Below are 21196 nucleotides of genomic sequence, written 5' to 3' on the forward strand. Positions count from 1 at the left end.
GGACTGATTTTATCTACATCAAAAATTTTGTTTGCAACGTTTTATCGGAACGTGCTACTTTCTGTGCTAAAAAAAAGCTGCATAAAAAAAGGCTAAGGATAAAAATAAAGATAACTTTTAGCAAAATTCATGAACTTCAGCGCCATTTTGAATCTGAAGGAATACCACAAGACTCAAAAAAAATGACTTGGCACTAAAATGCTTTAAAATAACATAGCTCTGGGCCAATCCCTTCACTCTCCCCCAAAGGTGGGGCTGAAGAATTGGACAGGTGCTACCACATTCTGTCACAGATGTCAGCTGACCTGTGATTTATGTATCCAAACCCTCAGTCTGTCACCTACAGACAAAATATTATCTTTTTTAAATGTTAGTTGGGTAATTTAGTAGCAATAATAATAAATCAAGATAAAGAAAACAGGGAGCTAGAAATACGACGCCATGACAGTTACAGTCGGCACCTTCCTTCCTCTACTGATATTTCCCGCCTTTAGCCGGACGCATGCGCACTACTGATCTGTCTGCGCCTTCCTCCCTCTACTGCTATTTCCCGCCTTTAGCCGGACGCATGCGCCCTACTGATCTTAAAGAGTCACTATGGAAACGCTTACAAGTTGCGCCTCACTTTGCTTTACTCTGCTAAACCGCGCCCCTTGTGTGACGTCATATCCGCCTTGGGCGTTACTAGGAATGTCAACTTCCTGGAGACCGACACAAACCCGGAAGTTATAGAAGGATAATAACAAGAAGAGTGGGAGAGCTTGGGAACGTCCTCAAGTCCCGAGGGGAAGATGAGTTGGTGAGTATTGACATGTCTGCAGCCTATTACTGTGCTTATGTGTAGTCTCACGCTATCTGTACAGCATATATGACTGTTAGGTGGGCAGAGGGTGCTGGGACTTGTAGTCCTACATCACATTGTAATAGTTATATATTTCCAGACTATCACTAAATATGGCCAACCCCTTTTAATTCCCCTTTGATCAGTCTGACAATACAACAGGTCACATATCTGGGACATGCAGCTCATAACTGTTATGATCCCCATTATAACTCACAAATGCAACTTTGATGCGGTTATAAGTCATCTGGGAGGAGCTCAGAGAAAGAGATGAAAGAGTTACATACTATCAGATCGTAGTGAGTTCGCTGACCGATTCTCCGTTAGCTCTTTCTGCAGTCAATAAATTAAACAGTGCAATACTGAGGCTATAGGAAATGGTGCAACATTTTTAATTGCAAAAATTATTTTTAGCCCCAAATAAACAATATAAAAGTTGTGGACAACCCCTTAAGCTACTCGATGATAGATCGCTTGGAGTCAAATTTTTGCCACTACTGATCAGCTAATTGAAGTTGTCGCATCACTTCAGGAATGGCTTTCCTGGGAGTGAGACCCCCACTGATCTGATATTGTCTTTCCTTAAGGATATATTATCATTAGAGATGAGCGGACCCGTAGAAGTTCAGGTTCTGGTACCCGACCGAACTTTAGTCCAATGTTTGATTCGGGTACCAGAACTGTACCTGAACTTAAACCTCAACCTGAACCCCATTGAAATCAACAGGGACCCGAACTGTAGAGCTGGAAAAATCTCTCTCTCACGTGTCCAGACTCTAAACGGACTTCCAGGAGAAGGCCGTGTTTGGAGTTCAGCACCGGACACCAGTATGAACCCTGAACCTTACAGTTTGGGTTCGCTCATCTCTAATCATCATTATTAACACCTTATGGACACAGCCAGTTTTTGTTTTAATTTTTTTTCTACTATTCTTCTGAGAAACATAACTTTTTTTTTTTCTCTCGTCTTAGCTGTGTGAGTTTTTAGTTTTTGGGGGGAGGTGGGATGAGTTGTGGTTTTGAATCACATCATTTCCTTTACCTTATAGTGCAATAAAAAAAACACCCCAAAAGTTTGCCATTGTTTCTTGGGGGTTTGTTTTTATGGCGTTTGTTGTGCGGAAAAATGACCCGACAGTATGATTCTTCAGGTCAGCACATTTACAGCAATAGCACTTGTATGGTGCAAAAAAAAAAAGTGTTTGTGTGTATAAAATATATTTTCACCCTACGTGAATAAAAATTGTGTCCTTCAATGGATCTATCTAAGGGCCCGTGGCTGAGCTGTTATTTTTTTAATGATACTATTTGGCTGTGTTCATACGCAGCGGCTTTTTTTTGCAAATTTAAAAGCAGTTTTTTACTGTACCAGCAAAAGCTATGAGATTTCAGAAATTCAAGCACATGCTTCTCTTTTTTTTTTTTTTTCCTGACTAGATTTGAGAACTGCTGTGTTTTTTTAAAATCTGTTGTATATTAATTCATTCAGCGTTTTTTCACCGTTTTACTTTCTGTATAGAGAATGAGAAAAAAAAACGCAGTAAAAATGTAAACTTTTTTTCTGTAAATTCCACTGCGTTTTTGAAGTTTTTTGGGTGAATAAAACTAACTTTATTAAACATATACTGTACACAAAGCTCACATGTAATCTGCACTCAAAAAAAGCTTAAAAAAAAGTGGAGGAAATACTGCAGAATGGGCCTTCAGAACGCAGTATTTTTAATGCCAAAGAGAGCAGGTTTTGGCTGCATGAGAACATAGGCTTTTGGGGTACGTCAACTTTTTGTTTGCATTTGGTTAAATACATTTTTTTTCCTTAACATTACAACGGAACTTTTAATACACCATTATAAAAAAAGAAAAAAATAGAGCATACTAGTTTCCCAGAACTGAGCTTGATGTACGGTCATTAAGTATCTTTCGAATATTCAGGCAAACCTTATATTTACCTTAATATCACCCCAGCCTAATGTTTATTGTGTAGGTGGGAGATCTAGTTTCTATTGCACCCGCAATCGCAGTAAGCTTCAGTAATCATCATAACCCGTTAAAGGTTAATAATGCGAGGTTATTAGTCTACTAACAGAAGCAAAACATGTTCTAAAACTACCATATCACAAGTTAGCTATAAACAAAAGCATGAAACCCATCAAAGCCACACTGTATAGGGATGCCAACAGGTTTCTCCTTCTGTCAGAAAACGTTTCATAGTTTTTTAAGAGTGAAGGTAGATATAAGTCCATCAACCAATACACTAACATGTTCATCCACAGGAAGGTAAAGACCCCATAAGGCGGATGTTATTTGCTCTATATTAGGGGAAAAAGTCCTTCCCGACTCCACATACGGCAATCGAACTAGTTCGCCGCCCTTTCGGCTGCGGATCCCTGGCCTCGCTGCCCTTTCGGCTGCGGATCCCTGGCCTCGCCGCCCTTTCGGCTGCGGATCCCTGGCCTCGCCGCCCTTTCGGCTGCGGATCCCTGGCCTCGCCGCCCTTTCGGCTGCGGATCCCTGGCCTCGCCGCCCTTTCGGCTGCGGATCCCTGGCCTCGCCGCCCTTTCGGCTGCGGATCCCTGGCCTCGCCGCCCTTTCGGCTGCGGATCCCTGGCCTCGCCGCCCTTTCGGCTGCGGATCCCTGGCCTCGCCGCCCTTTCGGCTGCGGATCCCTGGCCTCGCCGCCCTTTCGGCTGCGGATCCCTGGCCTCGCCGCCCTTTCGGCAGCGGATCCCTGGCCTCTGGTTATAATAAAACTTTCTTCTAGACTTAGAGGATGCCCCTTGTGTAAGTGTAAAAAGATCATTATACAGTCTCTGTACAGTACGGTCCCCTCATATATTTGTACATTGTATTAAGATCTCCCCTAAGCAGTCGTTTTTCAAACTGAATAACCCCCAAGTCTGATAACCTGTCTTGCTATTACAGACCATCCATTCCCTTAAAACCTTGGTCACTCTCCTGTGCACCCGCAGCCACGTCCTTTTTATACACCGGAGACCAAAATTGAGCGACACTCATCTACAAATCCCTAAAACTGCTACTGTATCACACATAAGAGGGTATCTATATAGAAAAATACTTATCAGCATTTGAAACTAGATTGTTACTTTTTGGTATCACAGATACAACTTGTGATCCCCATGGTCCGGGTAGTGTAGTGGACATCATGAGGCCTCAAATGGACAGTTCACACTAAAAATAATGCCTTTAATTTGGACGATGTGGTCTAGATTAATATAATTTTCTTATTAACTCTTAAAGATTATGATGCATTGAGTTTATTAGGATTGTGGTTGCTGGTTCCAGGGCTGTGGAGTCGGTAAGCCAAACCTCCGACTCCTCAATTTCCATGACTCCAACTCCACGACTCCCTCATACATGGCTCATGTTTAAGTGATAAATTTACTGTAGCACAGAATAATCTCAGCTAAAAGTCTAGACCCTTAGATCAGGAATAGGACAGACATTTATAGGACATTTCATAACTTTCCCAAATTCTTATGAAAAAATATTCCCCACAAATTGCATTGAACTACTGGACCCAATTTATTATATATGTTAGGAGTCGGAGTTGGTCCATTTTATACCGACTCCACCAAAATGGACACCGACTGCATGACTCTACAGCCCTGGCTGGTTCTCCTACCTTCACCTCTATGATGCACATTAGTTTAGGGTGATATTCTGGTAAATTCACAGTTCGGCTGCCTTCAATTTGTAGGATATGCAACTACAGACGTTGGGCTCTATTTTTGCAGTTCGGCATCTTCTCATTACTTTGATCTGATGGGTTCTATCCTCACAACCCAGAGACTTGGTATTTTTTGCTGTGAGCGTTCATTTTATTTATTTTTTTTAAATTGACTCTTGTTCTTTATCTGGGTATCCACAGCTGTTATTTTGTTGGGCTTGAGAGAGTTTTATTTTTTGCATTTCATGACTTAATTGTTGCTGGCAGAGATTGACCGTTGGCATTAAATTGGTTAAACAGCAGTGATTGGCGCTGTTTCATGTTGCTGCTGTTAGCAGTAGGTGCTGGCTGTGTAACGCCCCTGCCCTGAGTGGAGTCGTCTCTGCTCCTGAACCCACTTTATACACCCGCACCATTATGCAATAAGACGTCATGAAGCGGGATGGAGTTAAAGTCCTGGAAATCCACCAGAGTAGGAGTTGTTGTTGCAGGTACTCATAGAGGGGACGTTGCAGACATATACACTTGGCGTATCATTATGGGATGAGCCCATCAGTGCTGATATCATTTAGTCTTTTTTCTGTTTTCATGAGAATTGTCCCCTCTTTATACTTGTAGACCTTTAAGGGTCTTTGCAATGCATCTTTTATTTCAGTCCAAAATATCATGTATAAAACACTACAACAACTATCCAGTAGATACCTTAGGAGCAATAGGGGGCTGATTTAAAGTATGGCCCCACCCCATCCAATTTTACCAATGATCACTTTACAGCTATAACAGAAAACTATAATCAATCAAAATTATGATACAAGGGGAGTTGCCCAAAAATCACTAATGGCTCCCTACTCACAAATCTAAGCCAGGTCTGATCACTAACTCATACAAAACAGTTAACGACCAGATCCACCATTAGGATATTGGCAACATCAGCATTAGCTATGATTTCATTGTGAAATCAGAAAACCCTTTAAGGTTTGCCACTCATGGAGTCAACTGAAACTATACATATCTAGTTGGCAGCACTTCGCCAGTACGCAGGCCCTTTTCTCTAGCTTCTCCGTTAGGCACAGACTGAAGGTAGTGGAGATGTCGGCACGGGTGGAGTGGTCTGTGATTCTTACACCCACAGAGATAAATTAGGTTGAGTGCAAAATCTATTTGGCTTCCGATGGATGTACCCTGGCATGAAGGGCAGAGAGCAAAACTGCTTGGTATAATTGTTATAATATGTGTTTTTTTTACCCATCTATGTATGTGTCCATCTGCTACATGACCTCATTACCAGTCAGTTTGGGCCTCACATCTGATTCAGCGGTTCAGAATGAAACAAAGATCTCCACGAGACTCGGTCTGTTAGGGTAAGGCCACGTGGAGCTGCCACGATGCGGACGGGAACTTTCTAGCTCGCCAACATCTTGTGTTAATTGTTGGTGCAGTTATCAGAGTAATTAGTTGCTGCACTGTTTTGTGGCTAAGCAGCAGGAATTGCATTCATAATAACGAGAAACTACGCCATCGTGGGAACCTTTCCTAATTGTTTGAGGGAGTTTGAGATTTTTGCGACATTTTGCGAAGGCTCAGTTCACATCATGTTAAATCATTTCATCAGAGTTAGTTTTTTTTTCTCTTCATCCTTCGTGTACAGTAGGTATGGAAAGTATTCAGACCCCTCTAAATTTTTCACTCTGTTTCATTGCAGCCATTTGGTAAATTCGAAAAAGTTCATTGTTTTTTCTCATTAAAGTACACTCTGCACCCCATCTTGACTGAAAAAAAACAGAAATGTAGAAATTTTTGCAAATTTATAAAAAAATAAAAAATAAAAACTGAAATATGATCTGGTCATAAGTATTCAGAGCCTTTGCTCAGACACTCATATTTAGGTCACATGCTGTCCATTTCCTTGTGATCCTCCTTGAGATGGTTCTACTCCTTCATTGGAGTCCAGCTGTGTTTAATTAAACTGATAGGACTTGATTTGGAGAGGCACACACCTGTCTATATAAGGCCTCACAGCACACAGTGCATTTCAGACCAAATGAGAATCATTAGCTCAAAGGAACTGCCCAAGGAGCTCAGTGACAGAATTGTGGCAAGGCACAGATCTGGCCAAGGTTACAAAAGAATTTCTGCATTACTCAAGGTTCCTAAGAGCACAGTGGCCTCCATAATCCTTAAATGGAAGAAGTTTGGGACCACCAGAAGTCTGGCTGGATGTTCAGGTCTAGGAAAACTGAGCAATCGTGGGAGAAGAGCCTTGGTGAGAGAGGTAAAGAAGAACCCCAAGATAACTCTGGCTCAGCTCCAGAGATGCAGTAGGGAGATGGGAGAAAGTTCCACAAAGTCAACTATCACTGCAGCCCCCCATCAGTCGGGCCTTTATGGCAGAGTGGCCCGACGGAAGCCTCTCCTCAGTGCAAGACAGATGAAAGCCAGCATAGAGTTTACTCAAAAACACATGAAGGACTCCCAGACTGTGAGAAATAAGATTCTCTGGTCTGATGAGACAAAGATAGAACTTTTTGGTGATAATTCTAAGCAGTATGTGTGGAGAAAACCAGGCACTTCTCATCACCTGCCCAATACAATCCCAACAGTGAAACATGGTGGTGGCAGCATCATGCTATGGGGGTGTTTTTCAGCTGCAGAGACAGGACGACTGGTTGCAATTGAAGGAAACATGAATGCGGCCAAGTACAGAGATATCCTGGATGAAAACCTCTTCCAGAGAGCTCTGAACCTCAGACTTGGCCGAAGGTTCATCTTCCAACAAGACAATGACCCTAAACACACAGCTAAAATAACAAAGAAGTGGCTTCATAACAACTCTGTGACCATTCTTGACTGGCCCAGCCAGAGTCCTGACCTAAACCCAATTGAGCATCTCTGGAGAGACCTGAAAATGGCTGTCCACCAACGTTCACCATCCAACCTGACGGAACTGGAGAGGATCTGCAAGGAAGAATGGCAGAGGATCCCCAAATCCAGGTGTGAAAAACTTGTTGCATCTTTCCCAAGAAGACTCATGGCTGTACTAGCTCAAAAGGGTCTGAATAGTTATGACCATGTGATATTTCAGTTTTTCTTCTTTAATTAGTTTGCAAAAATTTCTACATTTCTGTTTTTTTTTTTTCAGTCCAGATGGAGTGCAGAGTGTACTTTAATGAGAAAAAAATGAACTTTTAAGAATTTACCAAATGGCTGCATTGAAACAGAGTGAAAAATTTAAAGGGGTCTGAATACTTTCCGTACCCACTGTATATCTCCCATGTTTTCCATCGTAGAGGCACAGAGAGAGGCAAGTGTCACCCACTGGGTCCCATTTGGTAGAAGATAGAAAAAAGGCTGCTATATGCTTCAGTCTTAAATAGTCAAATTTGCTATTCCATCCAGTTTAAATACCTCGGTAATGTGCACCAAAGGGACTTTTTTTTGACATACTTTGGAACAATATGACCCTAAGGATGCTATTTCTTCTACCCCCCCTATTCTACTGAGAGGGGCAGCACATGCTTATCTTGCTTTCAAACAAAAAATAGGGACTGAGAGCTCCTTGTTTTACTCAATGGTTGTCCCAAAAGTTAAATTAAAAAAAGAGATTGTCGTAGGACATTCCCTTTAAGAGCTGTTACTTTACATAAGCAGGGCATTTTTACATGCCTGGAGATGTGCGTTTTCTGGCAGCACAAGAGATACACAGCTTTGACAGCGCAGAACGCTCTGCACAGCCCATTCTTGGGTATTTTTGGCCACCCTCCAGCTCCTAGAGAAAAATATCTTATGTAGCCAAATATGCTCCGCAAACAGCATCCATGTGAAGTTCCCTCCTCCCTCGTTCTTCTCCGAGCCCTGATTCACCTAGTTCTACATTCACCCGTACCGGATCAACAGCATTACGTCCCCGTTTTTGGCAGCGTCACCTTGGAAGGAATGAGGGCTGGTTACTTTTTCACAGGGTTACATGGCCGTACAAACACTCTGAAGAAACAAGCTGATGTTAGTGCGATGCAGCCAGGTTTCTTTTTACTCTTTTTAAAATGGTGTTTTTTTTTTTTTTTTTTAAGATTTATCAAAAAGGTGATCAAGAGCAGGGAATAGGTTAATTAAATAACAGTAGTGATATTCTTATGTATGACATGTAACCAGCAGAGACCAGTGATCGGCTGCAGTGGTCACATCAATGATGTACAACCTCTGAAGTGGCAGCACTGGGTCAGCAAAGAATTCTTTTTGGGTTGTTGGTTTTTTTTGGCCACTTTTTCATAAAGCAATGAAAATTCCTTTACAGGGGACTTATCAGTTCACGTGACTGCCTTGTACTTCCACCATGCCATAATAGATGACCTGACACTCTTTTGAACATGCCCTGTCTGTTTTTTTCCAATGCAACAAAAGAGAGAAAATAAAAAAAAAAAACACCCATACCTGAGTGCAGTACCCCTAGATGAGTCCATGACAAAGAGGTATGCAGAAGATTTGGATAAGCGTGGTGGTGATTATTGGGGCTGGGAGGGATGTCATTGGAGGGGCATTAGTTGGCACCGGACAGTGTGACTCTTGCACACCAGAGGACGCCCACTTGACTCCTCAGGGCATTATCATACAGCATTTTACTAATTAGTTTTATCACTTTTGCTGTATCTGAAAAAAACATAGACCTCTTCCATCAGCCAAACCCACCAAGGTCCTAGGGCTCCGAACAACCATTTAATGGGGAAGATTTACGAAGACAGGTGTTTTTAAATACCAGACTGAAAAGAAAGAAAAAAAGATAATTTGGGTAAAATGCACCAAATTAATTTAATTTGTATACAGTGGGGAAAATAAGTATTTGATACACTACCGATTTTGCAAGTTTTCCCACCTACAAAGAATGAAGAGGTCGGTAATTTTTATCGTAGGTACACTTCACCTGTGAGAGACAGTCTAAAAAGAAAAAACAATCATTTTATATGATTTTTACACAATTAATTTGCATTTTATTGCATGAAATAAGTATTTGATACAATAGAAAAACCGAACTTAATATTTGTTACAGAAATTTTTGTTTGCAATTACAGAGGTCAGATGTTTCCTGTAGTTCTTGACCAGGTTTGCACATAGTACAGCAGGGATTTTGGCCCCCCTCCTCCATACAGATCTTCTCTAGATCTTTCAGGTTTCAGGGCTGTCGTTGGGCAACATGGAGTTTCAGCTCCCTCCAAAGATTTTCTATTCGGTTCAGGTCTGGAGACTGGATACGCCACTCCAGGACCTTGAAATGCTTCTTACGGAGCCACACCTTATTTGCCCTGGCTGTGTGTTTCAGGTCATTGCCATGCTGGAAGACCCAGCCACGACCCATCTTCAATGCTCTTACTGAAGGAAGGAGGTTTTTGGCCAAAATCTCACGCTACATGACCTCATCCATCCTCCCTTCAATATGGTGCAGTCGTTCTGTCCTCTTTACTGAAACGCACCCCCAAAGGATGATGTTTCCCTCAACATGCTTCACGGTTGGGACGGTGTTCTTGGGGTTGTACTCACACAGCGAGTGGAGTTGATACCAAAAAGTTCTATTGTTTTTTTTTTTTTTTCTCCTCTGACCACATGACCTTCTCCCATGCTGCTTTGGGATCATCCATATGGTCATTGGCGAACTTCAAACGGGCCTGGACATCTGCTGGTGTGAGCAGAGGGTCCTTTCGTGCCCTGCTGGATTTTAATCCATGACGGTGTAGTGTGTTACTAACGGTAATGTTTGAGACTGTGCTCCCAGCTCTCTTTAGGTCATTGACCAGGTCCTCCTGGGCTGATTCTTGTGAAGTGAGAGTCTGTAAGGGCGCAGTCTTACCAGGTTCAGATTGGCACAGACTGGCCGGTGTTTTTTCTGACCCGAGCATAACTGCTTCATATATTCCTATGCAGCTGTCACGCTCGAGTTGGGAGAGCCATGGCCAGTCTGAGCACTGCAGTCCGATGTCAGTCCGATGTATACGGCCGTCTGACTGCACCATAAAGGTGCCCATGCACTTTAGATAGATGCCTTTTGGCTGAGCATGCAATTATTCTTAACAAGAAGCCGAAAAAGGTTTGCTAGACATTTCTGTTGGTCTTTTATTTCTAGGAAAGGGCGGACCTGTTGGAAGTTCGGGTTCTGGTACCCAACTGGAACTTTATATAAAAGTTTGGTTCAGCTAGCAGAACCGTACCCGAACTTCAACCAAAACCTGAACCCCATTGAAAACAATGGGTACCCGAACTTTTGGTTGGGATGTACTAGAAGTTGACAAGTTTTAGCCAGATTTATGAAACTTTATGCCAGAAAATGTGGTTAAATGTATCCCATTTCTGTACCTGCTCATAAGTTATAGATTTTATTTTCCGATTTAAGGGGAGTCCAAAATTTTCCAAACGTTTTAGTGGTTTAATAGGGCAAATTAATTTAAAAGACATTTATCTCTAATGACTTTTATCTTTTTCAGACTGCCATATAAAACACCTGTCTTAGTAAATCTTTCCCATTACATAGTTGTTTGGAGCTCTATGAACTCTGTGGGTTTGGCTGATGGTGGATGTAGGGGAGGAGTAGAGTTACCCTGCCCCGCAGAAAACAACCAATTGAGCCAACTTTTGCCTATTTTGTATGTTCATCCCATTAGTTTAGCAGAAGGAAGCATTGGGTATCTAGTTCCCAGCTTCCAGACGGGACACTTAAGACCTGGCTGAGTAGGTCGTCTACCCAAGCCCGAGGTCTTGCACTTTTGGTAATGGAACTCCTTGGCGTTAACAGATAAATGTAAATTTTTCTAGGCTCTTGCATTTTTATTGTTGTGAGATGTCGCCATGATCCATACATTATAAAGTTACCACAAGCTGCTGTATCCTACTCTGCTCGGAGAACAGATTGCAGCCCTCCACCATGCCAAGAATCTCCATGGAAGAAGCCTCACTCGTCCATTTCTGTTACCGCTCTGAGCGCCTGGATTTCGAGAGAGGTTTTTTATTTGAATGGACTTGTAGGGGTGGTGATTTTTCATCCCTAGACTATGGTTGATCTGAGGAGCCCGGGACTGATACTAGTGCCACTTCCGTCACACATACCCCTGCACAGGATTCAGTTCTCCTGGTTGGGGTCTGTGCAGGCGTTTAACACTTTGCGCCCATTTTATCGTGCACTATTCCGATGCATGAGTTAACGGGACAGCGTAGGAAGGGTTAACGCAGCCTTCTTCTCTAGATGTTAAAAAGCAGTAATATATCTGTGTATTTTCCCTGCAGTGGATTGTGCTTTCCACGAGTCCATCTGGAGATCTGTACTGTAAACAAGCTGTGAGTCAGGCCTTCTAAATATACCGATGCATAGCCAGCCTCCGAAACGCCGTCCAGCCACCGCTGACATCCTATTGGCTGATGGGGAGCTGGTTGCCATGTGCATATCTACTGTGTTTTTTTTTTTTCTTTATAATTATTTTATCTTTTTAATTATCCACTGCTGCCAGATAACCGACGGTGCCAGAATCGGGCACATCCCGACTGTGAGGGGGAACAAAAAAAAAGTATGGCGAGGGAGAATGAAGACTAAAGTTGTGAGCAGTGGAGGAGAGACGTGATCCGAGCGCCTGCTGCGGCATGGCCGTCTTGTGTCATGGTTGGCAAATAGTGGTCAGGGTTGGTAATGATAAGGTAGACGCTATATACTGACGGTGTATACAAATGCTGGATGACTCTATACCCCGAGGCTAGTTCTTGATATGACGGGCATGGTGTGTGTGTATGTGTCGGTCTGGCTGTGTCTATAGGTAATCATTAGTGGTTAGACCTCAGTCTGTTCCTGACACCCGCACGTCTTCCTGTTCTCCTCCTCGATCTCTTTCCCCTTCCTGTCTGCTATAACTATACGCTTGTTATCCACGGTGAGCTGATCCGATGTTTATAGAAAGTCTATTTCCAGGTGGCGGTGATACGTCCATGGTTAGTGGGGGGGGGGGCGCAGATGAGCGGTGCAATGTGTGTATACAGGATGTAGTGGACATCTATCATTACGTTTATCTTCAGCTTCTCTATCTTATGATGTGTTTTTCCTCTGCAAATAGGATCGATCAAACACTCAATTAATGAGTCTCTCCATTCCTCCCCATCAGCCCCTCTCCCATATGTGCATTCACCACAGCCTGTCAATCACTGTGAGGACTCTCCTTAAGAATACACTGGACTCACAAACTCTGAGACGAATATTTTTGCATTAAATCTTATTAGCCAAAATTCCACAATATATTTTGCTTAATAGGAGAGCATATTATGATGTCCCTTACATTGTATTCTAGTCCGTCTATGCTGTCCAGAGGGTTAATCTCAAGATAGTAAATTATCCATAGCGTAGGGGATAACTTTTTGATTGGTTAAGATCATCCCTTGCAATCCCCAGGATGGAGCACTGAAACCTGTGAAAAAGCCCTTCAGGGTCCCGTCTCAAATGGGGTGGAGGTGCGCATGCTGAACCTCTACTCCATTTACTGTGTGCTGTGCTCCTTTCTCCAAAAGATCCATAGTAGTGATGAGCGAGCATGCTCGTTACTCGAGATTTACGAGCATGCTCGGGTGTTTCCCCAGTATCTTCGGCGTGCTCGGGTGATATGTTTGAGTCACTCCGTGTGCATGATTTGCGACTGTTTGACAGCTTTTATACATGTGAGGAATGACTGTTTCTTAGGCATTCCTCACATGTATTAAAGGTGTTAAACAGTCGCAAATCATGAGCACTGAGTGACGAAAACATAACACCCAGCACCTCTGAAGATATTCGGCGAGCACCCGAGCATGCTCGCCGAAAGGTTTCACAGAACATACTCGCTCATCACTAATCCATAGACAATGAAGTTTCCATTGAAGACGGGGCTATGCAGAGCTGGATTCCAAAGCACTTTTCTTGGGAACGCTGGATAGGTGATATCTTTCTATCTTAGGACTAATTCTATTAAAGGGCTTGTCCAGATTTGGGATGAAAGTCTGCATGTCAGCAGATTAATGAATCTTCACATTGTACACACTGTCAGGATTTTCTGGCGGCGAGTGAGCGCAAGTTTCCGATTTCCACAATCCGACTTTCTCGGCCTCACTCAATGTAAGTGACTTGAGTAAAAGGCAGCGCACGTCTAGTCCGTATGTGACCGCCCGCTCTCGGCTGTGAGAATTCATTAGTCTTCAGTCACAGAGTGACTGCAGACTTTCATCCCAAACTTAGACAACCCCATTAAGGCAAGTAAGAAGTGGAGCCTCCTCTCAAGGGCCCAACTAAATTCCAGAATGAGGTGGCAGTAACTTGTGTGGCTGAAGTTTTGTCCATGTTCTCCCTGTGCTGTAATCGACTTCCAGCCGCATTTATCTTGCAGATACCACGATAGTCTTCACAAGCAGCGGGCAGCGTTATTTCTTGGCATGTTAGGGATCTTTGTGGCAAGGACACAAGATGATGGAGCTGCCATGTCCCTGATACATTTATGGACTGTTGCTATGCAACATATCCCAGCTGATATCTCCTTATTCAGAAAGACAGAAGAAGCCTTGCTGGCTTCAGACATCATGATTTCAGGTAGGAACTCATGAGAATTTTTATTTTTGTCTCACCGGATTTCCCTTTAGAGTATGTTCACATTTATTTCACATTGATTTTTATTTTTCGGCAAAGTTTGTGATATTTACATTGCATTAAAGTTAATGGGGTCGCTACAATTTGGTTCACGTGCATCAGAAAATTTTCATGCGAATGTACAGTAGAAATAAATGGGCCAGTTTTGGATTTCACCCCGACATGTAAACATGGCTCTAAAGTACTTTACACTGCATTTCTGACTAAGAAAAAAAAGTAAAAAATAAGTGTTATTAATTTTTTAAATGCCTTTAATTAGCAAATCGCATTTGTTTTGTCGAAGGTACTAAACACTGTAGTTAGTTAAAACAGCTTTCTTGTGGGAGAGACAGGGTGGACAGCAGTGTGAGCAGCCTCTTCTTATTTGGCATCTCTAGTATTATGTCAGATACACATGCTGGACAGCAGTCTCTTCTTGCCTCAGCACCACTGGCATCTCCAGTATTAGATCAGATACCCATGTAGGACAGCAGTGTGAGCTGCCTCTTCTTGCCTCAGCACCCTTGGTATCTCCAGTATTAGCTCAAATAGACGGGGTGGACAGCAGTGTGAGCAGCCTCGTCTTACTTGGCATCACTGGTATCTCCAGTATTATATCCGATACACATGCTGGACAGCAGTGTGAGCAGCTTCGTCTTACCTCAGCACGCCTGGTATCTCCTGCATTAGATCAGATACGGGGTGAACAGCAGCGTGAGCAGCCTCTTCTTACCTCAGCAATCCTTATGTCACCAGGTTCAATATTGTTACTAGTTGGTGCCTGTTGTGTGGACCTTCAGTCCGCACACAACATAGACCAGAGCAGCGCACTGGTGGAATGGGGCTAGGTGAGTATTTGTTTGTTTTTCATTTTCATCGTTGGGTCACTACTTGTGGAACATCAAGTGTCTCTGACTGTGGGGGCCATCATGCTGTGGGGGCCATCATATTATGTGTGTGAGAGGGCTGTGGGGGCCATCATATTATGTGTGTGAGAGGGCTGTGGGGGCCATCATATTATGTGTGTGTGAGAGGGCTGTGGGGGCCATCATATTATGTGTGTGTGAGAGGGCTGTGGGGGCCATCATATTATGTGTGTGTGAGAGGGCTGTGGGGGCCATCATATTATGTGTGTGTGAGAGGGCTGTGGGGGCCATCATATTATGTGTGTGTGAGAGGGCTGTGGGGGCCATCATATTATGTGTGTGTGAGAGGGCTGTGGGGGCCATCATATTATGTGTGTGAGAGAGGGCTGTGGGGGCCATCATATTATGTGTGTGAGAGAGGGCTGTGGGGGCCATCATATTATGTGTGTGGCTGTGGGGGCCATCATATTATGTGTGTGTGAGAGGGCTGTGGGGCCATCATATTATGTGTGTGTGAGAGGGCTGTGGGGGCCATCATACTGTGTGTGAGAGGGCTGTGGGGGCCATCATATTATGTGTGTGTGTGAGAGGGCTGTGGGGGCCATCATATTACGTGTGTGAGAGAGGGCTGTGGGGGCCATCATACTGTGTGTGAGAGGGCTGTGGGGGCCATCATATTACGTGTGTGTGAGAGGGCTGTGGGGGCCATCATACTGTGTGTGAGAGGGCTGTGGGGGCCATCATATTATGTGTGTGTGTGAGAGGGCTGTGGGGGCCATCATATTACGTGTGTGAGAGAGGGCTGTGGGGGCCATCATACTGTGTGTGAGAGGGCTGTGGGGGCCATCATATTACGTGTGTGTGAGAGGGCTGTGGGGGCCATCATATGTGTGTGTGAGAGGGCTGTGGGGGCCATCATACTGTGTGTGAGAGGGCTGTGGGGGCCATCATATTACGTGTGTGGGGGCCATCATATTACGTGTGTGTGAGAGGGCTGTGGGGGCCATCATATTATGTGTGTGTGAGAGGGCTGTGGGGGCCATCATACTGTTTGGGTGGCTGTGATGCTATGGAGACATCAAACTGCGGGGGGCGCATCATATTGTGGGGTGACTTGGGGCATCTTACTGTGTGGGGAGCTGTTGATTAAGGTGAATAATGGTGGCAGGATGATTTACTGGTGTTTGTTTATTCATTTTATAAAAAGCTGTAAATTCTGTGGATTTGATTAGCTGCTTCTGGTAAGAATACAGGTTATACTAAGCCCTATCGTAACATGTATTAGCAGTAGCAGCGAGTCACCAGACTTAATCCTGCTCAATATTAATTGATAGAATTTATATTTAATATAAAATAATAATGATCTTATGTTAATATTAAAATTGAGCAGATTTAATTTCAGCCACTGGTTCAGCCATCTACAATAGTCATCGTCTCTCAGATGGTCTCTCTGGAAAATTAATTTCCCTCCCCCATACTATAGTGAATAGACAAAACGAGCGTGATTTGTCATTTAAAATGTATTTAGGAATTTATTCCTGTTGACAACTATTCCCGGAGAACCCCTTTAAGTCTTCAGTCAGTTCAGTTGTAATTTATGATGTATTGTGTATCTCTCTGGCTCAGGAATAACTGGGGTCCAGGCTGGGCCCCTATAGACAAGCTGGCTTAGCTATGATGCAATGTGTTCCCATTCATTAGACTCTTTTAGGTTTCTTGCCGTGGAGAAGTTAGTGGCATTGATAGGTTTTCCTGACATTTTGGCAGTGAAGGAGTGTGAGGATCTGGGGACAATCCTCCTGACACAGAAGTGGGATCTTATTTAGCGTTCCCCATGAGTGACGTGGTCTGTGTCCTCCTGTGCTGTAACAATAAACAGGAAGGAGTCCAGGCCGCAGCCAGCGATTACCTGCCCATAATTGTATGACTTGTGGGCACAGACGGAAGGAGGGTGAGACCGAGCCAGGAATAAGTGATCGGAAGTCTTTGGCCTGCCGGGAGCTCATTCTACTACATGGCTGGCAGGAGTAAATACTAAGAGCAGAGACTAAAGTCTATTACTACAGCACAGGAATTACATATTGCCTGTGCTTCCCTTTATTCAAGGTCTGGAAGCCAGCTACAAAATGTAGCTATTGGCCTGGATCTACCACCATGAGCTGGCAGGCCTGGCACTACCCATCACAAGGTTTCCCTTACCCCTTTTAGTCCTTAATGGGTTGCTCCCCTACATTTATTTTTGGGATAGATCATCAATATCTGATCGATGGTGGTCCAACACTGCCACCAATCATCTGCCAGATACTGCAGATTCATTCCTGTTCATTCTAATAGGGTCTGATCTGCAGTACACGGCAGATGCCACTACAGTTGATGGAGCTGTGTTGACACTGAGAACAGCTGATCAGTAGGGGTGTCGGACCCCCACCGATCTGATATTGAAAGTAATGGAGCAACTCTTCAACCCTAAGGCCAGTTCCACACACCTGTGTTTAGCAGTCTGTACTCTGACCACGATGCATGGGCTGACTGCAGGTCTCCAGACCTGAACTTCGCAGATCTGACTCACCCGGTTGAGGAGATCCACAGCCAGTCTGTGCATCGCGGATGTGTGAAACATCAATGTCCCCTCTCGTCTTCTACTCCCCAGTCTTATACGAGGCCTTCCTACTTCACCAGTGATCGCAGCTGCTGAATATTGCACGTTTTGTATTCTCTGAGATTAGATCTTTGTTGACCGATTCTAGAGGCAAACGGAAGAATTCTGACTGTATCACCAAATCTCTACAAGATGGGTTTTTGTGACTTTGCTTAACATATACAGATTATGCAAAAGTTCTTAAACACATTGTGTAAACTTAACCCCCTTGTTCTCCTTGATTTTGGCTCAGATAATGTGTACGGTGAAGGGGGGAGTGGGGTGTCCCGACTCTGCCTGTCCCGACTCTGCCTGTCCCGACTCTGCCTGTCCCGACTCTGCCTGTCCCGACTAAGAAGGATTGGAAATGTTGAATTTCATCATCGGGTGACACGTTCTGAAGAGGAATAAACTACCACGAGATGTTTCTAGCAGTATCTTATTCCTTCTACACATTAAGAAGAAATGCACACTTACCCGAGAGGAGTGTGCATGTGTTTGGGGGTTTGGGAGCAGTAGCAGTCATTCTCATGAGCATCTGTTATCCAAGTTGTATAATCAGCACTAACTAGAAATGCTGTGTCAAACGCATACAATTTTTGCCATTTCTTCATTATTTGTCCACTAAGCTTTAGACTAAGTAACCCCTATTAACTCATCAAGGATTTTCCAGGAATCCTCCAATCCCAGATTTCACCAGAAAAGGTGGACTAATAGTTACACCCCTTACGATTGTGCTGTAAGGTGGGTCCTCATCTCTTACTGAGGATTTTGCTGCTAATTTGTCCTTTGGCCATTTCACATAATTTTTCCACTTGTAAAGCCCGTACCCATTAATTAATAGTCCACGAAACATGTGTATTTCTGTGTGATCGGCCGACCAATCTAGTATGTATAGTTGACGCCAGAAGTTTACATACACTATATAAAAATACACATATGCATGTTTTTCTCAATATCTGACATCAAATCAGAATAAACCTTTCCCGTTTTAGGTCAATTAGGATTACCATCATTTTAATATTTGCCAAATGCCAGAATGAGAGAGAGAGAATGTTTTAAGACATTTTTATTACTTATTGCAAAGTCAAAAGTTTACATACACTAAGATTACTATTCCTTTAAACAATTCTGGACTGTCCATATGATGATGGCATGTGTTTGGAAGATTCTGTTTTTTGGCAACATCTGAGTTAATTAGAGACACACCTGAAACACACTGTTTCTTTGTGTAGCATCATGGGAAAGTCTAAAGAAATCAGCCGAGATATCAGGAAGAGAATTGTGGACTTGCACAAGTCTGGCTCATCCTTGGGTACAGTTTCAAGATACCTGAAGGTGCCTCGTTCATCTGTACAAACAATTATACGCAAGTACAAACAAGATGGGAATGTCTAGCCATCATACCGCTCAGGTAGGAGACTGGTTCTGTGTCCCAGAGATGAACGTGCTTTGGTCCGACATGTGGATATCAACCCAAGGACAAAAGCAAAAGACCTTGTGAAGATGATGGCGGGAGCTAGTAAGATTATTTCAATATCCACAATGAGACGAGTACTGTATCAACATGGGCTGAAAGACCACTCTGCGAGGAAGAAGCCATTACTCCAAAAGAAACATAAAAAAGCTAGATTAATGTTTGTAAATGCACACAGGAACAAAGACCTTAATTTTTGGAGACATGTCCTGTGGTCTGATGAAACTAAAATTGAACTTTTTGGGCATAATGACCATCTTTACGTTTTGGAGGAAAATGGGAGAAGCTTGGAAGCCTGAGAACACCATCCCAACTGTGAAACACGGGGGTGGCAGCATCATGTTGTGGGGTTGTTTTGCTGCAGGAGGGACTGGTGCACTTCACAAAATAGATGGCATCATGAGAAAAGAAGATTATGTGGCAATACTGAAGTAACATCTCAAGACGTCAGCCAAGATGTTAAAGCTTGGGCGGAAATGGGTCTTCCAAATGGACAATGACCCTAAGTATACTGCCAAAATGGTAACAAAGTGGCTTAAAGCGCACCTGTCAGCAGGATTGTGCTCAGCAAACTACATACACTGTCAGGTGGGCGACATTACACTGATTAAAATGATTCTTGGTTGATGAAATCTTTCCTGTGGTTCTTGTGTAATCTTTACTTTCAGTTTGGAGTTAATGATATGCTCATGCTTTGGGCGGCCTGTGGGGGGCACTCTATCTGGTGCTTACATATTCATATACATGCTCTTTTATGACCGCTCACTGTGCCTTCACTGACCTGCCTCCTATTTTACCTAGCCCTGCACTACTAGATGTATTATGTAAAATAGGAAGCAGGTCAGTGAACCTGCCATAAGACCTGTCATAAGAACATACAGATGAATATGTAAGCAGAGCACCAGATAGAGCGCCCCCCACAGGGCGCCCCGAAGCACGAGCATATCATTATCTCCAAACTGAAAGTAAAGATTACACAAGAACCACAGGATGGATTTCATCAACCAAGTATCATTTTAATCAGTGTAATGTCGCCTACCTGACAGTATATGTAGTTTACTGAGCACAATCCTGCTGACGGGTGTACTTTAAGGATAACAAAGTCAATATTTTGGAGTGGCCATCACAAAGCCCTGATCTCAATCCTATTGAATATTTATGGGCAAAGCTGAAAAGGCTGCGAGCGCTGAGCAAGATGACCTACAAACCTGGATCAGTTACACCAGTTTTGTTAAGAGGAATGGGCCCAAATTCCGACCAACTATTGTGAGAAGCTTGTGGAAGGATATCCCAAACGTTTCACCCAAGTCATTCAGTTTAAGGGCAATGGTACCAAATACTAATGAAATGTATGTAAACTTTTGACTTTTTAGTAAGTAATAAAAATGCCTTAAAACATTCTCTCTCATTATTCTGGCATTTGGCAAATATTAAAAATGATGGTAATCCTAATTGACCTAAAACAGGAAAGGTTTATTCTGATTTCATGTCAGATATTGAGAAAAGCATGCGGATGTGTCTTTTTATATAGTGTATAGAAACTTCTGGTTTCAACTGTATGCATATTCACTTGGAAATACTGTATTCCTGCTGTATTCGGTGTTCTGAGAGGGCAATCTATCCCGTAGAATCAATAATACAAATAATTATGATTATTATTTTTGTCTCATCCAATCCACAGTGTAAAATGGGACATTTCGATCCTTGAGACCTTCAACAGACCTGCACGGAATAACGCATACGTTACTAGAATAACGCATACTGGGTAGAGATTCTGTAGGGATGGCTGCCTTATTCTATCCAGAACCTGTGTATGTCTGAAGGTCTAATGGACCCAAACATCACGTTTTACACTGTGGATTGGATAATACGAACAAATATTATCTCCATCTAGTGTGTATGGTAGCCTGTTGACTGTCCTCTCGACAGATGATGTCGGTGGACATAAAGATCGGGCAGTTGGAATTTAAAGGGAATTTGTCAGCAACTTTTTTTTGTATGTAATCTGAGAGCAGCATGACCCTGATTCCAGCAATGTGTCACTTGCTGGGCTGCTTGCTGTCATTTTGATAGAAT

At 43.2% G+C, this 21196-nt stretch overlaps 1 protein-coding gene across 3 annotated transcripts in view; it reads left to right on the forward strand.

The window, feature by feature from the left end:
- Positions 1-644: 644 nt before the first annotated feature.
- Positions 645-21196, forward strand: part of BIN3 (bridging integrator 3) — a 50276-nt gene continuing 29724 nt past the window's right edge. The window contains exons 1-2 of one of the 3 annotated variants that reach the window (XM_073654031.1): positions 674-799; positions 13904-14103. Coding sequence is in view for 1 of the 3 variants with exons in the window: in XM_073654030.1 (XP_073510131.1) it covers positions 792-799 (8 nt within the window). In the remaining 2 variants the exon portion in view is untranslated. Of the gene's footprint in view, positions 800-13903; positions 14104-21196 lie in introns of all 3 variants that reach the window. The other 2 variants (XM_073654030.1, XM_073654032.1) reach the window with 2 other exon arrangements.

Source organism: Phyllobates terribilis, unplaced genomic scaffold (assembly GCF_046119375.1).
Source record: "Phyllobates terribilis strain yellow unplaced genomic scaffold, ASM4611937v1 Scaffold_11__3_contigs__length_659146591, whole genome shotgun sequence".
NCBI lineage: Eukaryota > Metazoa > Chordata > Amphibia > Anura > Dendrobatidae > Phyllobates > Phyllobates terribilis.